This window comes from Rhinichthys klamathensis, unplaced genomic scaffold (assembly GCF_029890125.1).
Source record: "Rhinichthys klamathensis goyatoka isolate OS25496 unplaced genomic scaffold, OSU_Roscu_1.1 h1tg000018l_1, whole genome shotgun sequence".
Taxonomy (NCBI): domain Eukaryota; kingdom Metazoa; phylum Chordata; class Actinopteri; order Cypriniformes; family Leuciscidae; genus Rhinichthys; species Rhinichthys klamathensis.
In genome coordinates, this window is record NW_026606569.1 from 4,417,688 (window position 1) to 4,437,505 (window position 19,818).

Here is a 19,818-nt window from a genome sequence, read left to right on the forward strand (position 1 = left end):
TGGAAAAAAATGGTGCAAGCCTGTGATGAGGGGCCTGCTGGCGCCCCGCCATGAACCAGCCATCCAGCCGACCTAGAGGAGGTTCCTCGGGCAAGGCCCACTCGAGCTCGAGGTCCGCGACGGTGACGCTCCAGCCACAGCCCAAGATGAAAAGTAAGCCAGTCCTCCAGCCCCGCTGCTGCTGGATGTTCGCAGCCCTGCATCGTCTCTGGGGAGTTCCCCTGATGTCGAGCGGCAGTTCAGCCCTCCATCCGCAGCACCCGTGCATGAGGATCTCGCGGCTCCGCCTCGGTCCTCTGCACTCCATCTCAGCCTGTCGACCTGCCGGCTCAGTTAGAGACCCTCGAACTGACAGCTACATCGGGTTCCCTCATCCCGCCGGCTCCCCCTTGGTCAGTCGTCACTGTACCTCTGCCATGGACTTACGGTTCGTAAGCTACACTCCATCCCTCCACCCCTTCGGCTACAGCGGGCTCCTTCTTCCCCTCGGCGTCACCTCTGTCCTCCCTCACTCCGACTTCTCCTCAGCCATGGGTACTCCGGCTCCACCTCCAGGGTTCGTTGTCACGTCGTTACCTAGATCTCCCAGTCCAGCGACGTTGTTTGTGTCCACCGGCTCTCCGTCTGTGCCGATGGATCCACCCGCCGAGTCTCTGGCGGTCGTCCCCCAGCTGCCGTCAGCCTCTTCACCACCTGGTCTCCTCCCTTCCTCTACTCCGTCATGGGCTGTCGGTACTGGACTGCTCTGGGTCTGCGCCACCAGGCCCATTCCATCAATGCCGCCAGGGAATTGTCATCATCCCTTCCTCTCTCCTTCACTTCCCCATCACCTCGTCCACCACCAGAACCTCCTCCGGTCCTCCCTCCGTTGTTCTGTTACAGCGCGAGGACGCGCCTTGCCGGAATGGGGGAGTAATGTCACCGTTATGTTAATAGACTTTCAGTTTGTTTTCATTTCTCACTTGTGTTTCCCTGTCTGTGTTTCACGCCACTAATCAGTTACCATGGACACTGATCACCTTCCTCACAGCTGCCTGTCGTTTGTGTTAACTCTCTGGGGTCGGCGGTCTCGCCGGCGATACCAGCTCACTTTTTTCCTTATCAGTGCAAAAGAGACTCAAATTACTCTGTTAATTTTGATCTTACATATAAGTGTTGTACATCATTCGATCCTGTTAAGTTTGTATTTTTTTTGTGGAACCTCATAATAAAAACAAAGTGTTGTGCTTTTTGCCTAATAAAGAAAAATAAACATGATGCGCGTTCTGCGTTCTCTCTGTCAGTGAAGTCCATTCTGAAACGCGTCCGAAAAATCATCTGTAACTCTGCAAATACTCAGTCAAACAGGTATACAGGCACACAGGCATGAAGCCTGAATTATCTTCTTTTAAATGAAGTAATTTATATAAAAAAATGTTTCTCTCATTTTATGTAATCTGTACGAAAAGAGAGAGATGATAGTCGTTCTCGTCTCAGCTCATTAAAGTTAATTTGACCACGCCCACGGAGCGCGCGCTCTATTCAAACACAAATGCTCTGAGGCGATCCACGCCCACATCAGCTGGAAAACCCACCGAAAGAGACTCATATTACGATGCTGTGAGGAATAATAGTACTATCTTAATAATAATCCTGGAAAAAATTACCTCAGAAGTAGGCTACAGGTAGTTTCATTTGGAGGAGCAATGGATCCAGCCGAGGAAATAGGTACATTCTTTATTTTCAAGTGCTTTGTGCTAATCGCGATATGGAATAGTGTCTGTAAACAAAAAGACTGTTTGAATCGCGTGTTTGTGTGTGAATGAATGAACAGCTTTTACCTAACTATATTCCAATACTGAGATGAGTAAAAATCGACTGAAATATGTTGAAATAAAATATTTTTGTATAAGCAACGTATTAAACTGCAAATTAACATTTATATGTCCTAATCATAAAAACAATATGTTACATATGAAAGACAAGATGTCGTTTTTACTGTAAAATACTGCCACATCAAATAAGCTTGTTTGCTAAGATGTTATTATAGTATTTGTTCGATTGTAAGCTATATTCAAACTAATTAATCCGCAACTGTGAAATATGTATGATAAAATGTATACTTTAGTATATAATACAAAGAAAGATTACATTTGAAATATAGTTAAAATTTTAATTGTTGTTGTAATTGTAACCTTTTTATTAAAATAGCAAAAATATATGTAGGCTACATATAAATAAATCTTAGGTAAATCTTAAAAGCTCAATATAAGCCTCCTCTTTAAATTATTTGTATTGTGTTTTATTAGTGACACATTTGGGATACATTCCCAAACTTTCTGTAAAAACAGTATGATAATTAACTGCACAATTACTAGAAATTTTTACATTTGATATTATACAATTTGCAAGCACAATTTGAAAAATAAATAAATAATTGGAACTGTGAACCAATTTTGTATTATATAGGCCTATATATATATATATATATATATATATATATATATATATATATATATATATATATATATATATATATATATATATATATATATATATATACTGTCATTGCATTCTTGTGGCTCAGTGACACACCTGAATGAAAGGGTCATTAGTATGCAGCCCCATTATGCGCTCATTATGCGGGCCCATTGTCTTCTCAGGTGTGAATCACAGCAGGTCACACCCCTGCGCATATTGCCTTTCCAAACAAAAAGTGTCATTTTTAAATTTAAACCAATCTATTGTTTTATGTGAATGATAAGGCAGGATGATTTTCAGATCATTTTGAAGAAAAAACTCTAGGCGACAACATCCATTAGTCAAAAGTCTTGTGGACAGATATTTAGTATGTGTTTTGTGGCCTTATTTCAGAAACTTTAAGTTTTAGTTTTTTCAATAACCACGCATAAACAATATTCTCTCAAAAATTCAAAAATGTACATACATGTTGATAACACATTATGGTAGCCCTGTGTGTGCTAAATAGAGTGTAATTACACCTTTGCCAGTAATATGTTTATAAGCAACTGAAAAAAGCACAAATGTCAGAGTATGTCAAAACATCTCAAGGACCCAAAAAACACCTTGGACCCCAGAGGGTTAATCATCACTGTGTATTTAAGTTCCTGTTCCTGCCTGTATTCTGTTCATTGTCCTGTATTGTTCATGTTTCACACACTGTCTCATCTGTTCCTGTGTATCCTGCGTTTCTACGATTAAAGAAAGTGTTTGAACTACTTTCATCTCCGTCTTCCTTGCTACGAGCCGTGACAGGTATGAGAATTAACTACACAATTACTAGAAATGTTTACCTTGGATATTATACAATTTGCAAGCAAAAATACAAGTGGAAAAATACAATTTTTTTCGAGATGTTTCCAACTGTGAACCAATTGTGTAATATATATATATACATTTTTTGTCCTTGCATTTTTTCTTGTGGCTCAGTGACACACCTGTGTGAAAGGCTCATTATGCAGCTCATTATGCAGGTCATTGTCTTCTTAGGTGTGAATCATGCCCCCCTGCATATTGACTTTCCAAAAAAAAAAGTGTCTTACAAAATTTAAATCAATGTTTTGTAATGATTAGGCAGGATGATTTCCAGATCATTCTGAAGCAAAAACTCTAGGCAACAACATCCATTAGTCAAAAGTCTAGTAGACACATATTTAGTATGTGTTTTGTGGCCTTATTTCAGAAACTTAAATTTTTTTAGTTTTTTCAATAACCATGCATAAACAATATTCTCTCAAAAATGTTGCGGGATGTTGCTCACATATTATGGTAGCCCTTTTTGAGCTAAATAGAGTGTAATTACATCTTTTCCATTAATATGTTTATAAGCAACTGAAAAAAGCACAAATGTCAGAGTATGTCAAAACATCTCAAGGACCCCAAAAACACCTTAGACCCCAGAGGGTTAAGCCAAAATGGGGGTCAACCTAGAACAAATTGCAACAGAAGCAAACTCAACTGATTTTGTATTCTCAATATGTCCTGATTAAGTAAAAAAAAAGCCCAGAAAAATCCCATTAGGGGAAAGTTTAGAAAAATACCCAAATATAGCCTATTCATTCTTTTTCTCACGTGAATAGGGTAAAAATGTTAACCTTTAGATATCATCATGAAAATTACTGAGTTGATAACTTGCATCAAGACAAACAAAAAATGTATTACAAGTTTTTTGAAATTGTTTGTTAACATGGACAAGCTGTGCACAATCTAATTATGTATGTGCTAATTTGCATAAATAACGCAACATTGGGTACAGCCAGGTGAAAATGTTTTTAGAACATTTGTAGAATCTTGTTGACATCTTACAGTAAAAGTCTATAGAGGCAAACAAATGTCACCATAAGGGGCAGAGATTCAGTCATTAGGTCAACTGTCACTAAGCGGTCACTCAGGTAAGAAAGATTTCCTTTTGTTTCTCCTACATGGATTAATTTGATTGTCTGATCCAGCCACTTTTTATTTTACCTACATTTTGTTTTCTGTATTCTCCTTACCCGTGTCTCCTGTTCTTCCCTCAGACTTATCCCCCAGAAACAGTCCCATATGGCCCCAGCCCCAAACCCAATCTCTGCAATAATAATCTAATTAAGGCTGGTTTCTAAAGTACTTCTTTTTGCCTATATGTATTAATGCTCATGGGTAACCTAAATGGGTTCCATTCAGACCTTAACATTAAGTATTTTACTGTTATATGTCAACAAGATTCAAGAAGACATTTTCACCTGGCTATACCCAATGTTAAGATCTGTTGTGGTATTTATGCAAATTAGCAAAAATATGTAATTACACATATGTAATTATTGTTTGTCCATGTTAACAAACAATTTCAGTAATGGTGATATCTAAAGGTTAAAATGTTTACCCTATTCACGTGAGAAAAAGAATGAATAGGCTATATTTGGGTCTTTTTCTAAACTTCCCCTAATGGGATTCCCCTAATGGGATTCCCCTAATGAAGACCAAGATGAAGATAGTATAACAACAGGTTAATTTAAATAGATTCAAATAGACAGCCAACATGCGAGACAGTGTGCTTGTGCACAGACAATACCAGACCAGGAGTGCAGGAGAGGGAACAAAAAAACACAAACGAGGATAATTAATCACACACAGCTGACACATATGACCTAATGATAGCCGTAACCAAGGAGACAGACGAGTGGCGGGAAACTGAACAAAGAAAACACATGACAAATGAAATCAAACTAAAAAACTGTGAAAACTAAACCCACTGAACATACGTTGATGATGTTTTAGCATTAGCTTGTGCTAAGACTGAAAAAGAAAGCTTGCAGAGACTAGAAATTGTTTCAACGTCTCAAGGATCATAATTTGAAACTGCCCCCTTCCAAGTATTGGTTTTTGCACAGGTCAGTCAAATTTTTGGGCTAAATTGTTTCACAGCACGGAGTGGCAGACGGAAACACAACGCAGACGGAAACCCACTACACTAGGAGTGAGGAACCTGCTTTACAGTTTTGCAGGCACATGTTTTTCACACATAACTAAAAAACACAGAACCAGGAAACTCTTCAGTTCAGAGAAACTGAAACTGAGGTGCAGTTGAGCTGTTGTGTGTTTGTGTCTCTGTATTCAAGCAGTAAAATGGCAGAAGCCAGAATTTCTCAGGATGAGTTCCAGTGTTCAGTGTGTCTGGATCTCCTGAAGGATCCAGTGACCATTCCCTGTGGACACAGTTTCTGTAAGATCTGTATTACAGGACGCTGGGATCAGGAGGATGAGAAGAGAGTCTACAGCTGCCCTCAGTGCAGACAGACCTTCAGTCCAAGACCTGCTTTAACTAAAAACACCATGCTGGCTGAAGTGGTGGAGAAACTGAAGAAGACTAAACTTCCTGATGACTGTAACGCTGGAGCTGGAGATGTGCAGTGTGACGTCTGTGATGGAAGAAAACGCAAAGCCATCAAGTCCTGTCTGGAGTGTCTGAACTCTTATTGTGAGAATCACCTTGAACAACATGAGAGTTTTTTTAAAAGAAAGAGACACAATCTGACTGATGCCACTGGACGCCTGCAGGAGATGATCTGCCAAACACATGATAAACTCCTTGAGGTTTTCTGCCGCACTGACCAGAAGTTTATATGTGTGCTGTGTACGATGGATGAACATAAAAACCACGACACTGTATCAGCTGCAGCACAGAGGACAGAGAATCAGGTATGAACTTTAAACTAGACACTGATGAAATAATGTTGACACTATTTATATTGGCACCCATATGATCAGGAAACATCATTCACAATGCAGACTTCAGCAGAAGTGAAAAGAAGCTGTAAGTGGACTTTCACTGCTGAGCGTATTAGTGCTCTGCATTGAACTTAAAGGAGCATTGCGTAAGTTCAAAAATGTCTAACCGTTACTGACACCAGTGGCCGTTAGAGAAACTGCAGCGTCTCATGCTCGTTTTCGGTGCGCACGCTCGTACGAGCACGACCACAGCAACCAGAGAGTTGCCGCAGCAACCACAAACGGCTCATCGAGATTCACCAGCATGTGTTAAACTAAACAAACACACACACACACAGATCGAGAGCGAGCCGTCGCTAATGAGTGACAGACGAGAGGTAGGAACACAGGTGAACACTTCTGTCACTCACAACAAACACACACTCATTACACACACACACACACTCACACTCTCGCTCACACCCTCGCTCGCACTCTCGCTCGCGCACACACACACAGGTGAACTTATTTCACAAGCTCCGATGTTGACTCTTGTCTTTGCCCGACGCTCTCTATTTTGGCCGCAGCGGCAATCGCTAGCAGTAATGGCTACCGTACGGATGTAAGCAATAGTAACCAAGAACGGGCATGACGTCACGTTTAGTGAATTTTCGCACCAATTCGGACCCGACTCCTCCACACACAATTGAGCCTACAGGCTGATAGAGGCAACCGTGGTGGACAGTCAAGGTGTCATTCTTTCTATTACCTTATGGTTGGCTCATAAATGTACAAATGAAAACTCTATCTTAAAGATTTTTTTAAGGACAATCCTACACACAGCCCCTTTAACAGAAAATATGGTTAAAATGTACCATAAACATATTTACAACCACAAACTTTTGAAAAACAGGCTTTGATGAAGCAAAATAATAACACAAGTTAAATGCAGCAACAGACAAAAAGGCCCACAGGGCCTTTCTTTTTAGTAAATCTGTTTTAGTCCATATAAACTCAGTCGTTTATAGCTTCACTTCCGGCTTTGACATCTGTTTTGTTTTCAAAATCAATTTTTTCATGGATATGGGATGCCTGTCTTCATGTAAATTAGAATGACTGATTCCCGATCAACTTTTTATAACTGTGGCAGTTATTAACAGATGCATGAATTGAATTGGCTAGGCAAATAGGATCTGGCAGGGCAGGACACAAGGGGATCATTTGACGACGATCTGGCACAGGAATGCAAACACAAGGAGAAATATAGCTGCAAGCAGAAATTATCGGGGCCAATCGCTAACAGACAATAAGACATGCCAACATGGCTGAAAGTGTCAGACCAACTGCAACAATGAGCAATTAAAGACATTTAAACAGGATTTTAGGCGAAATGGCTGAAAAATCATATAAACAGTAACTAAAAATATGATTTAATGGATTATCACTTTCGACCAATAAGTGGCGCAATTACTAAATTGATGTGATGTTGTCAGAGTGAGTTGACAATGACACATATATAGTTTGGTGTCTATGTCAAGGCATTGCAGAGATAAAGCCGGAATAGTCATTTTGGCATCATGCCTCAACTTTGCTGCTGCAGTATACAAAAACGTTTTTATCTATCAACACGAAATCCATAACTTTTAGTCGTATCATCTCACGGTCTGGAGATGATATGATTCAATTTTGGTGAAAATCGGACAAACGTTCTAGGAGGAGTTTGAAAAAGTAGGTATTGAATGAAAATCAAGATGGCGGACAAGAAGACTATGGCAATTGGTATCTATGTATCATAACCCAAGGAATCTAATAAGACCACTGTCACGGCCGGCTCGCAAGCCGCAACAAGGAAGGAGACAACACGTTGGATATTGCTCAAAAGAATAACATTTATTAAAGTAAGAACAATTAAATGAGATGGAGACGAGACGGAAAGAAAACAAACAACGGAATCCAAGACACAAACGGCACGAGGATGGGAGAGCGCGAGCGCCGTCACAGCTGAAAGGAACTGCTTTAATTGCCGGCATCAGCTCCAACACAGGTGTAACTCCTTAGTCAATAATGACGTCACTCACTCTAACTCCATCCTGCAAACCAAACAGAAAGAAAAACACACAACCCACAAATATGACCCATACGGGGTTCATAACACCAGTGTCATTACATTAGGCAAATTTAATCAAAAGTTATTAGCATTTTTGGAAATCTAATTTTAACTTTTGACCAAAAGGTGGCGCTGTCTCAAAATATTTTGAGTACCTTCAGGGCTTGCTGCTGATGGCACACACTGAGTTTCGTAATGTTACACCAATGTATTAATTAAGTATAGCATTTTAATCACAATACTGCATTGAAGTCAATGGCAATTTCACGTTTTGTTCTATTATAGCGCCAACAACTTGCACAATCCCACCATTTTTTTTTTCATGTGTCCTCAGAGTTCATACATGTGTGTCAAATTTGGTGAAAAAATCTCATTTTGTTTTGGAGTTATAGACATTTATATGTATAAACACAAAAAAGTTTGCATTTTCATGCCACTTACTATTAATATTTTGACATTTGGGCAGTAACATATAGCCAACGACCTAGGTTTTCAAACTTCTGACGGTGGTTTCGTCTCGACGGTTTCGAAGATATTTCTTAATGTTTTTCTAAATCACAAAGCTACACAAACGATAAAGCAAAACCTAGGATGTTTGATATCGTTGGACTCGGCAAAGATTCAGGAGATGACTCCCGTGAAATCAGTCAACCACACCCAGAGTTATAAGCATTTGAACATTTAATTTTACCACTAGGTGGAGGTGGTCGAAACTTCTCAATCTCCTTCAGGGCATCGTACTGATAACCAAGACCATTCATGCATTCAGAAAATACAGCATTTTGGTACAAAATTCAAAATGACGGACGCCTAAAATGGTCGATATTGATGGATATCAGTCGACTCGGCATGACGCTCTGAATCTAACGAGACCACTTTTATGATTTTGGGACAAAACCGTTCAGAAGATATTAGCAAAAACAACCATTTTTCATATCTCCGGACCAGTAGGTGGCACTGCGCCGAAACTCAAAGTCATGCTTGTGATGACATGTACCAAGTTTGGTTTGAATACGATAAAACATTGCGGAGATACAGCCTTACGTCTGTTTTTGTAAGTGCTATGTAAAATTAGTTTGCCCGGTATTTAAGAACGGTTTGACGAATCGACATTAATTCCATGACTTTTTATCTGCATGGTCTGGAGATGAACTGGTTACATTTTCGTGAAAATCTGAGCATCGCGAAACTGAGGAGTTAGTAAAAGTAGGTTTTTCGGAGAATTCAAAATGGCGGACAAATTTTCATGACGGAAAATAGGGTGCAATTGAATCGTCTTGAGCTAAGGAATCAGTGAGAAGAGAATTATTTTTCTAGCCTTTATGATTCAAAAGTTATTAGCATAAACATGAGTGAAACTTTGGACAGTTGGTGGCGCTAGAGTAGTGGTTCTCAACAGGGACGTTCAGAGAACAATGGTTCAGTTGGAAGCAAGATTTTTGAAAGGGGGGCGTTCAGGTGTTCACGAGTTTAAATATAACGCAAATTTTTGTTCATATACTTTTATTCATTTTAAGCATTTAGTAATTTGTTTCTAACAAACACTTTAAGTGGGCTATTTAAAAAGTGTTAGGACTATTTATATGTTAAATTATGTTGTAAAACAAATGCGCAGAGTGTGAGGTCATATTGTGAATATTGTGAAAAAATTCGTCAGCAGCCGCTAAAAAAAAAACATTTGTCCGCTCTACTCCTGAACGCAAGTCCACCGTCAGTGTTGTAGGTAGGCACTAGGCAGGTTTTTTGTGTTCATTTCTATTGCATTACGATTGAAAGCAGTATCAATAATGTCAAAAATATGATGTGCAGTCAAGTTCGGGTGTGTGTATGCTGTTTAAATGAGTGTTCTCACCTATACGCTTGTTGTGATTCCATTTGTTGTGACGAGTTGTATTTTGACGACTTAATATTATTTCTTATTCAAAAGTGCCCCCCCCCCTCCCCCACAAAAAACACAGCACCCCCAACCTAAAAAATTTTCCCAGCGCCCCTGCCAAAGATAGAGGCAAGACAAGATTAAACATGTTTACTTGTGAAATAATTGCCTAACATTCTAAAATCTTCCAGCGCTAAAGTACTGTAAAGTACTTCATTTAATTAATCATATATATTTATTCTTGTTTGAAGATTTCTTTTTTTTACTGATTATGAACACAAATTTATCAAGACAAACCAAATTAATTGTAATTGTATTAATTATACCATTGATGAAAACAAGCTGATACCAAGGTATTTTAGGCCTACAATTCAAAAATTTCATGAAAAATCATGATTGTACTTATTTATTTTTCGAAAGTAAGGTTAATGTAAGTAGCTTCTTGCTCTCCTAAATGTAATAAAACCTACGTACAAACATTACCGCTTTAATGACTGTCCTTTATTTTTCATTGCATTTGTTTTACAATATATGGCTATTAGGGGTGGAACGGTACATGTATTCGTATTGAACCGAAACGTAAGGGGCGTAACGGTTCGGTGCATGAATTTACACGGAGAATACATGGTATAAAAATAAATAAAACTTGCGTGCAAATTAATTAATATAATGTGGAACTACTGTTAGAGACGCGGGTTCTTTAAGCCTAGTTCACACTACATGATTTTAAAACGTCTGGCTGAACTGTGCGGTTCACACTACATGACTTGCTCTCTGTGAAATCAGGAGTGTTCAAGTTGTTGAGCTAGTTCACACCACACGACACAACGTGATTGATCCACAACAGGGGGTAACGCACTACACGAGTTGACAACAACTCTGTCACCCAACGATTCTATCTTGTCTACAAACCACGTTTTGTCACGAAAAATCACGCGATAAAACGAACCGGAAATGACGCGAAACAGCACGCGCGCCAATACCCGAAGAAGAACACAACACGCGAACATGCCTTGCTCTGATTGGCTGTAGCTCATGACATCACGTGAGCTTGAGTCGTGCGACAGCTCTGGATATCTAGCATGCTAGATATTTTTCTGGGCTCGGCGACGCGTCTGCGAGGCGTCTGCGAGCGTCTTTGATGCGTTGTTGGCTCTTTCATACTAACAGATTGGCGAGCGTTCATCGCCCGCTAATCTCCCGCGATTTGCACGCGATAACACCCTGACCTGTCGGCGAGCTCAACGATTTGCAAATCGGGCTTAAATCGGGCTTAAAATCATGTAGTGTGAACTAGGCTTTAGGGACACATAATCTGTAGCTCCGCGTTAGGCGAGCTCCGCCTATTTTATGCAGTTTTTTGTCAGGTAGACGACGGTCCAGTGAGTGAGTCAAAGATAGCAGAACTAAGGACGAGTATGGCGAGTGGTGGCGACCCACAAGAGTTAGAGGACCTGCCGGCCTCTTTAAGGATTGGTTAAAACTTCGGTTTCCCAGTCAGTTACAATTAATTAAACCAACAAGCTTCAATATTAGATTACTCACTTGCGCACCTCTCTCTCTCTCTTGCTCTTGTTAATTCATAAAAAAATTATTACAGCGCTACTTTATTTCACTTCAGAATTCTAGATCTGAGCTGTAGATAAACGGGAGGGGGAAAATCAAAACAATCTTTTCAGTTTGACCAGAAAAATATTCATGAGTCATGATGACAGCTGTAATCGTATCTATTGATCCAACCCATTTAAAAACAGTCTGTGGGTGCCATCTTTTGGACATTCATAATATTGCATTGGTTTTCATTTCTTGTCCTCAAACAGAGCACTAATCTGTTTATTTTTAAGTTACAGGTAACACTTTATAATAACTGCACGCTATTAATCATTAGTTAAGCATTAGTAAACAGTTAATTCATCATTTATAAAGCATTAATAACCATTAATAAGCAGTTTATAAATACAGTTATACATGCTTTATTCTTGATTTAAAAGCATATCTATAACGTGTTTAATAATTGTATTTTCATACTTTATTAATGATCAATTTATCATTTCTGAATGAAGTATTGCATTATTTACAAACCAGTTATTTAGGAGTTGTCAGTGGTTCATAAGATCACTTAGAAAGTGTAAGTAAATGATTAATAAACTATTTAAATGTACATTCATACATCTTATTATTCAGACATATAGTAATAGTTACTTAGTGTGTTAATAAATGCTTTATTAACATGTATTTATACTGTAATTCAGGGTTAATTCGGGTAGTTATAAAGCATTTAGTAGTGGTCAGTTAACTATTTCTGTGAGCTCATCTAAAGTGTGGACTAGTTATGCCTGGTAAAGCATTTACAAATGAGATTTAAATATTTCTATGTTCTGTATCACTGTGTGTGATCACTTGTGTTTGTTTTCTGTTTAGAAGATAAATGAGCCTTTAAATCTCCTTTGTAAATACTTTACAATGCATGAATAGTCCTCACTTTAGATGAGCTCACAAAAATAGTTAACTGACCACTACTAAATGCTTTATAACTACTTGCATTTACTACATTTACTTACACTTTCTAAGTGATCTTATGAATCACTGACAACTCTGAAATAACTGGTTTGTAAATAATGCAATACTTCATTAAAGTATTAATTGATCATTAACAAAGTATGAAAATACAATTATTAAACACATTATAGATATGCTTATAAATCAAGAATAAAGCATTTATAGCTGTATTTATAAACTGCTTATTAATGTATATTAATGTTAACTGTTTACTAATGCTTAACTAATGATTAATAGCGTGCCGTTATTATAAAGTGTTACCAAATTAGGTATAATTCAGATGAGAATACATGGGCATTTGAGCTTGATTCGTGCCCAGGAAAGCTGCCCTGCCTAGGCTCAGCTTTTGTCCTGGAGGCCCTCTCCCCCAGGACTTCCAGTGCTCCACCATGCGGTGTAATCTGGATTTTATACCCACCCAGAGTGACTCTGAGTGGGACTCACAACGGTCTGATGATGAGGTGTGTTTGTGTGTTCGCCACCACCACACTCCCCTCTTCGATGAAGGCCTGAAGGTCCGTCTCAGGACCGTCTTAGCTCCAGGCGGAGCTCCGGTAGGCAAACCGATCGGTCTGTGCCCGGGACCTGTCTGAGAGCATGGAGCTCTGAACCCACATCACATTTATGGACTTGGTTGATTTTTCGAATTTGACTCATGTTTATGCTAATAACTTTTGAATCATCAGAGTCGGCTTAAGACATTAAGACATTTTCCTTTAATTTAGCACCCCCCACACACAGGTCAGGTGGTACAGCCTGAGACATTGCCTTCTGCATTTTTGTTTTGCTTTTCCCTCCATTGTATCGGACTCGTACCGAACCGTGATGTCTGAACCGAGGTATAAACCAAACCGTGACTTCTGTGTACCGTTCCACCCCTAATGGCTATTACTGTCATGGGATTTATATTATAACTATTATTATGTAGTAGTGTAATGTAGACGGACACAACTAAAAGAGATTTGAATTTTGCTTTGTTTAATTTTCATACTGAATATGGGTTGGAGCTTTTAATTTTTAACTCTCAAAGTGCACCAGATTGATGAATTTAACATTAAAATGCACAAAATGCTGGGGCGGTCAGGGACCTGGATATTGGATAGGGGCGCTGGCCCAAAAAAGGTTGAGAACCACTGCGCTAGAGGGATTGATTTCGAGACTCCAAATTTGCTATGGTGACAGATCAGACTGTCCTCTATAAGTGTGCCAAATTTTATAACTTTCCCGCAAGCGGTTCTATGGGCTGCCATAGACTCCTAGAGCGGAAGAAGAAGCAAAATAATAATAAGCACGCCAACAATTTCGATTGCGGAGGCACCTTCAGTGCTTGGCCCCTAATAAACAGTGAGCAAACAAGGCAGGTGATTAGGGAAAACAGGTGGGGCAAATGAACCAATGATCAGATAACAAAATGGCTGCATGCTGCTCAGCACAAGACAAAACATAACATGAAAGCACGCAGCCGATGGAAACTCGAGTCGCATGCTACACAGAACTCAAAAATCACACGCAGCCAGAAGAGCGTATGGCCAGAGCGAACTTGAAACCGCATGCTTACACAACAAGACGGAGTGCACGAGAACGAGCAAATGCTCATCCTGTGAACTCACAACAGAATAATAACACACAGAGCATGAATGTCCGAATCCCGGCACAGAACCGAAACCAAACTAGACATGAGTGCTGGAATCTGAACACCACGCTTCAAACATGAAACAAGGCACACAGACAAGAGAACGTACGCTCACACAAAAACAAGACAATACCGAAGTGTCATGGCTCTGGCACAAAACCAAGAATAAACTAGACCAAAGTGACAGAACCCTGACAGATATGTGACAGCATTATAAACTGACATCTCTGTTATTGATTTGTGGTGCAGAAGCAGCTGAAGGAGACGCAGAGGTCGTTCCAGCAGAGGATCCAGCAGAGAGAGAAAGATCTTCAGCGGCTGAGAGAGGCTGTGGCGTCTCATAAGGTGAGTCTGGAGAAGAAGAGAAGTTTGAGAAGTCTCAGTCAGGACTCACTGAAGCTCACTGTGTGATTCTGATGTGTCCTAACAGCGCTCTGCACAGACAGCAGTGGAGGATAGTGAGAGGACCTTTACTGAGCTCATCCGCTCCATTGAGAGAATCTGCTCTGAGGCGACACAGCGGATCAGAGATCAGGAAAAGACTGCAGTGAGTCGAGCTGAAGGACAACTGGAGCGACTGGAGCAGGAGATCAATGATCTGAGGAGGAGAAACGCTGAGCTGGAGCAGCTTTCACACACACAGGATCACATCCAGTTCCTGCAGGTAACAGAGATCTAGAAGAACAGGATCATAGTGGACTTGAGAAAGAGACATTTAGAGAGTAGAATGAGCAGTTGACTGCAATGTTGCCAGGAATTCTGTTTGTTGTGTTATCATGTGATTTGTTGTGATCATCTTACTTTTTTAAATAGACTACACTTGTGAATGCATTTCAGCTCTGGAAATCTCTTAGGAAACATGTTCTGGGGCCGTATTCACAAAGAATTTTATCTTACCACTAGGAGCACTCCTAAATCGCACTAAAATATTTTAGCTAGGAGTTTTCTCTTAAAAGTTATTCACAGCGCCTTTCAGACCTACTCTTAGTAAGGAAAAATGACAACTCCTAAACTAAGAGTGAGTCTTCGTTGCTATGGATGACGTCAATTCTCATGCACGAGCTTCCTCGCAATGATCACGGTGATTGGTTGTTAGATGACAGGGCCATCATGCGGAGCATAACACAGACGCAACAAATCATGGAATTACGACATCTAAATATGTCTGTGTCCTACACAAAATAATAATAGTAATGTCATCGAAATGCATGTTTGTGCAGGCCCCAGTGAAGTGTAATTCTAAAAAGGCAGAGAGAGAGAGAAAAGTCGTGAATTCAATTAAATTAAATCAAGGTATAGCCTAGGAAAACCTATGAAAACCGCCACTTGCCTAATAATGAAAAATTACACTTGCATTAACACTTGCTTGGTTAATTGACATCCTATTAGCCTAAATAGACTACTTAAAGCAAGGAAATGTTGTGGACTATTGAAGTAATGTAATAGTTGAATAACGGTGGATTATGAACTCGCCAAAACGGAAAGAAAAGCCCAACTGGACGCAGGATCAGTTACTGCTGCTGGCCCAGTTGGTGTTGAAGAAAAAAAAAATACATAATAAAAGGGAAATTCGGCACTGGGATATCCAGCAAAACTAAGCGTGAGACATGGGAGAGGATTTGTTTGCAGATCAATGCAGCATTCCCGCTTGTGTCGCGGACCCCTGACGACTGCGAGAGGCGGTGTATGCCCCAGACTTAGGTGCTACTTTTAGGGCTAAAATGCTTCGTGTATTACTCTTAGTGAAAAAAATTAGGAGTCCTAAAGTTAGGAGTGACACGCCCATTATTTTTAGGAGTTGCTCCTAAATTTGCCAGTTAGGAGCTACTTTTAGCCTTAAAATTCTTTGTGAATACGGCCCCTGAGCTCTTTCTTCTGGGAGATATATTAGCTGCCAAACTCCACTAGTGCAAAGAACAGTTCAAAACATCCAGAACATATAAACTTTTTTAAACCAAATTTTCCCTTCTGATTTCTTACATCATGGTGGAATTGATGGTACCAATTTTGAGTAATGTTCACCAAAGTTGCTTCAGGTGATCTTCAAACCTGATGGATGTGCAATTTCACAATTGTTTGACCGTTCACTTGAGGATCGCACCCATGAGAATCTCCATCTAGATCGCATGGTGCACTACCCAGATGACTCCCTGTACGCCTTATATCATGCCGGCCTCAAGAGATTTTCTGTGAGTAAGTGGAGTTTGGTACTTTCCAGCTGTGGTTTCCCCTGCAACACACGTGTGCTCCAAATACTCACAACACAACCAAATACAGAAATGCGCTGCAAAAGCTCACAACACAACCAAATACAGAAACGTGCAGCAACACAGACTATTACAATGGACTGCGTTAGATGAAACTGAGAGGGGTCATAGAACTTGCATATTGTTGTCCTACTGTTAGTTTAACTGCTTCTATTGTTCTGGGGCCGTATTCACAAAGAATTTTAAGGCTAAAAGTAGCTCCTAACTGGCGAATTTAGGAGCAACTCCTAAAAATGATGGGCGTGTCACACTTTAGGACTCCTAATTTTTTTCACTAAGAGTAATTCACGAAGCATTTTAGCCCTAAAAGTAGCACCTAAGTCTGGGACAGCTTAAAAGAAGTCGAGAGGACTCCTAACTCACTAAGACCTATTCACAAAGGATTGTAGCGCATACCACCGCCTCTCCAGTCGTCCGGCGTCTGCGACACAAAGCGGGAATGCTGCATTGATCTGCAAACAAATCCTCTCCCATGTCTCACGCTTAGTTTTGCTGGATATCCCAGTGCCGAATTTCCCTTTTATTATGTTTTTTTTTTCTTCAGCAGCAGTAACCGATCCTGCGTCCAGTTGGGCTTTCTTTTCCGTTTTGGCGAGTTCATAATCCACCGTCATTCAACTATTACATTACTTCAATAGGAGCAACATTTCCTTGCTTAAGTAGTCTATTTACTTTCCTTAAGTAGTCTATTTAGGCTAATAGGATGTCAATTAACCAAGCAAGTGTTAATGCAAGTGTCGTTTTTCATTATTGGGCAAGTGGCGGTTTTCATTAGGGTGTATATATATATATATATATATATATATATATATATATATATATATATATATATATATTTCTCTCTCTCTCTGCCTTTTTAGAATTACACTTCACTGGGGCCTGCACAAACATGTCATTATATATGCATTTCGATGACATTACTATTATTATGTTGTCTAGGACACAGACATATTTAGATGTTGTAATTCCATGATTTGTTGCGTCTGTGTTCCGCATGATATGATAGCCCTGTCATCTAACAACCAATCACCGTGATCATTGTGAGGAAGCTCGTGCATGAGAATTGACGTCATCCATAGCAACGAAGACTCACTCTTAGTTTAGGAGTTGTCATTTTTCCTTACTAAGAGTAGGTCTGAAAGGCGCTGTGAATAACCTTTAAGAGAAAACTCCTAGCTAAAATATTTTAGTGCGATTTAGGAGTACTCCTAGTGGTAAGATAAAATTCTTTGTGAATACGGCCCCTGATTTGTAAGTCACTTTGGATAAAAGCGTCTGCTAAATGAATAAATGTAAATGTAACCCAACTAAACAAGCCAAAAGCCAAGGCAACAGTGGCAAGGAACCAAAACTCCATCAGTGACAGAATGTCGAAAAAACCTTGGGAGAACCCAGGCTCAGTCAGGGTCCAGTTCTCCTCTGGCCAATGAGCGAACAGTGTATGATTATGATTCAGGCAGCATTACAGGTCAGAAGTCAGATTGGATCAGAACATTCAGAATATAATCCAGTTCCATCTGGTTGGAAGTCGGAGTCATCACACCGGCATGGAGACGAGTTTGTTGAGGATCAGTGCTGATGGCTGTCGTGTCGATGAGGCCTTCACAGGGCTGATGAGGCTGGCACTTCAGGGATGCATCATGGATGGGTCCAGGTGCAGGTCCACCATCTGATCTGGATACAGCCGGGATCTGGCTGACTTCAGTAAACAGGGAAGGGACTGGTTGACAATTCAGGACTGCGTTGGCATCGTGTCTAGGCGCAGGTCCTGCATCAGATCTGGATACGGCCTGGACAGCAGTAAACCTCGGATAAACAGAGAGACTGGTCAAGTCAAGTCATCTTTATTTATATAGCGCTTTTCACAATAGAGATTGCTAATGTGACGTCCGTCGTGACGTATTATCAGTGGTGAACGCAAAGCATTTTGGGAATCCGCGGCACAAACAGAAGGCGCCAGCCAGAGTGACTTGATTGCATGGAGGGAAGAACGCAGTGTTCAAGATGCCGTCTACCTGCTGCTGTGTTATAAACTGCAATAGTCCTTCTTGCACAGTTTTGAAAACGAACTTTAAGGGCTGTTTTAAGGAAATGTGTGTGTATGCTCGTAGACAGCCACAGTGAAGCGGTCAGAGGCGATTCTAAAAGATTCAAAAAGTCGAGACAGGACCCATCGTCAAAATTCTACCCACCACTCTAACTGAGTTCATCCAAAACAAACTAGAAAATAGATTATTAGCCTTTAAGAACGGATCAATATATTTGTTTTCCTTTATTTAATTAACCCTAACTTTATTCTCATCTGAATGGCAAATAATTGATTTTCGTATAAAATAATACTACCATTAAAAACACATTTGATTTTCTTTTTTAATCAATGTAGAATATGTAACTGCTCTGAAGACAAGAAATGAAAACCAATGCGATATGATTAATGTCCAAAAGATTTAACCCACAGACTGTTTTGAAATGGGGTTGGATGTTGCTTTTAAAACTGTGTGTGTTTGGTTGGGTGACAGTTGTAGGTTACAGTTTGACAAGAGTTTAGAGTGTGACAAAAGCACAATGTTGTGTTTTATTGCGAGTGTAAGTTACACAAATATAAGTAAACACGTTGCAGTTTGAATGATAACCTCTATGAACAAAATGACGGAGTAGCCTATTATGTTTCCACTGTTCGATCGCGTCCGCGCCTCTCTCTCTCTCTCTCTCTCTCTCATTCTCTCTCTCTCAAACACACACACACACACACAGTTCGATCGCGTCTCTCTCTCTCTCTCTCTCTCTCTCTCTCTCTCTCTCTCTCTCTCTCTCTCTCTCTCTCTCTCTCTCTCTCTCTCTCTCTCTCTCTCTCTCTCTCTCTCTCTCTCTCTCTCTCTCTCTCTCTCTCTCTCTCTCACACACACACACACGGATGCTGTTACGGTGGTACTCATTTTTACTTTTGGCCTGTCTGCATTTGCAAATACAACTGCTCTACTATATCGAGGAACAGAGGCGAAGGAGTGCACGAGTTCGGTCGCGTCTCTCTCTCTCTCTCTCTCTCTCTCTCTCTCTCTCTCTCTCTCTCTCTCTCTCTCTCTCTCTCTCTCTCTCTCTCTCTCTCACACACACACACAGTTCGATCGCGCCCGCGGCTCTCTCTCGCGGGCGCACACACACACACACACTCCAGCATTGCAATCTTGAC

General features: G+C 40.2%; 1 protein-coding gene across 1 annotated transcript in view; it reads left to right on the forward strand.

The window, feature by feature from the left end:
* Positions 1 to 5,557: 5,557 nt before the first annotated feature.
* Positions 5,558 to 19,818, forward strand: part of LOC130069942 (tripartite motif-containing protein 16-like) — a 53,061-nt gene continuing 38,800 nt past the window's right edge. Inside the window, exons 1-3 of the mRNA XM_056234145.1 lie at positions 5,558 to 6,177; positions 14,611 to 14,706; positions 14,792 to 15,025. Coding sequence (XP_056090120.1) covers positions 5,605 to 6,177; positions 14,611 to 14,706; positions 14,792 to 15,025 — 903 coding nt within the window. The 5' untranslated portion in view covers positions 5,558 to 5,604. The remainder of the gene's footprint in view (positions 6,178 to 14,610; positions 14,707 to 14,791; positions 15,026 to 19,818) is intronic.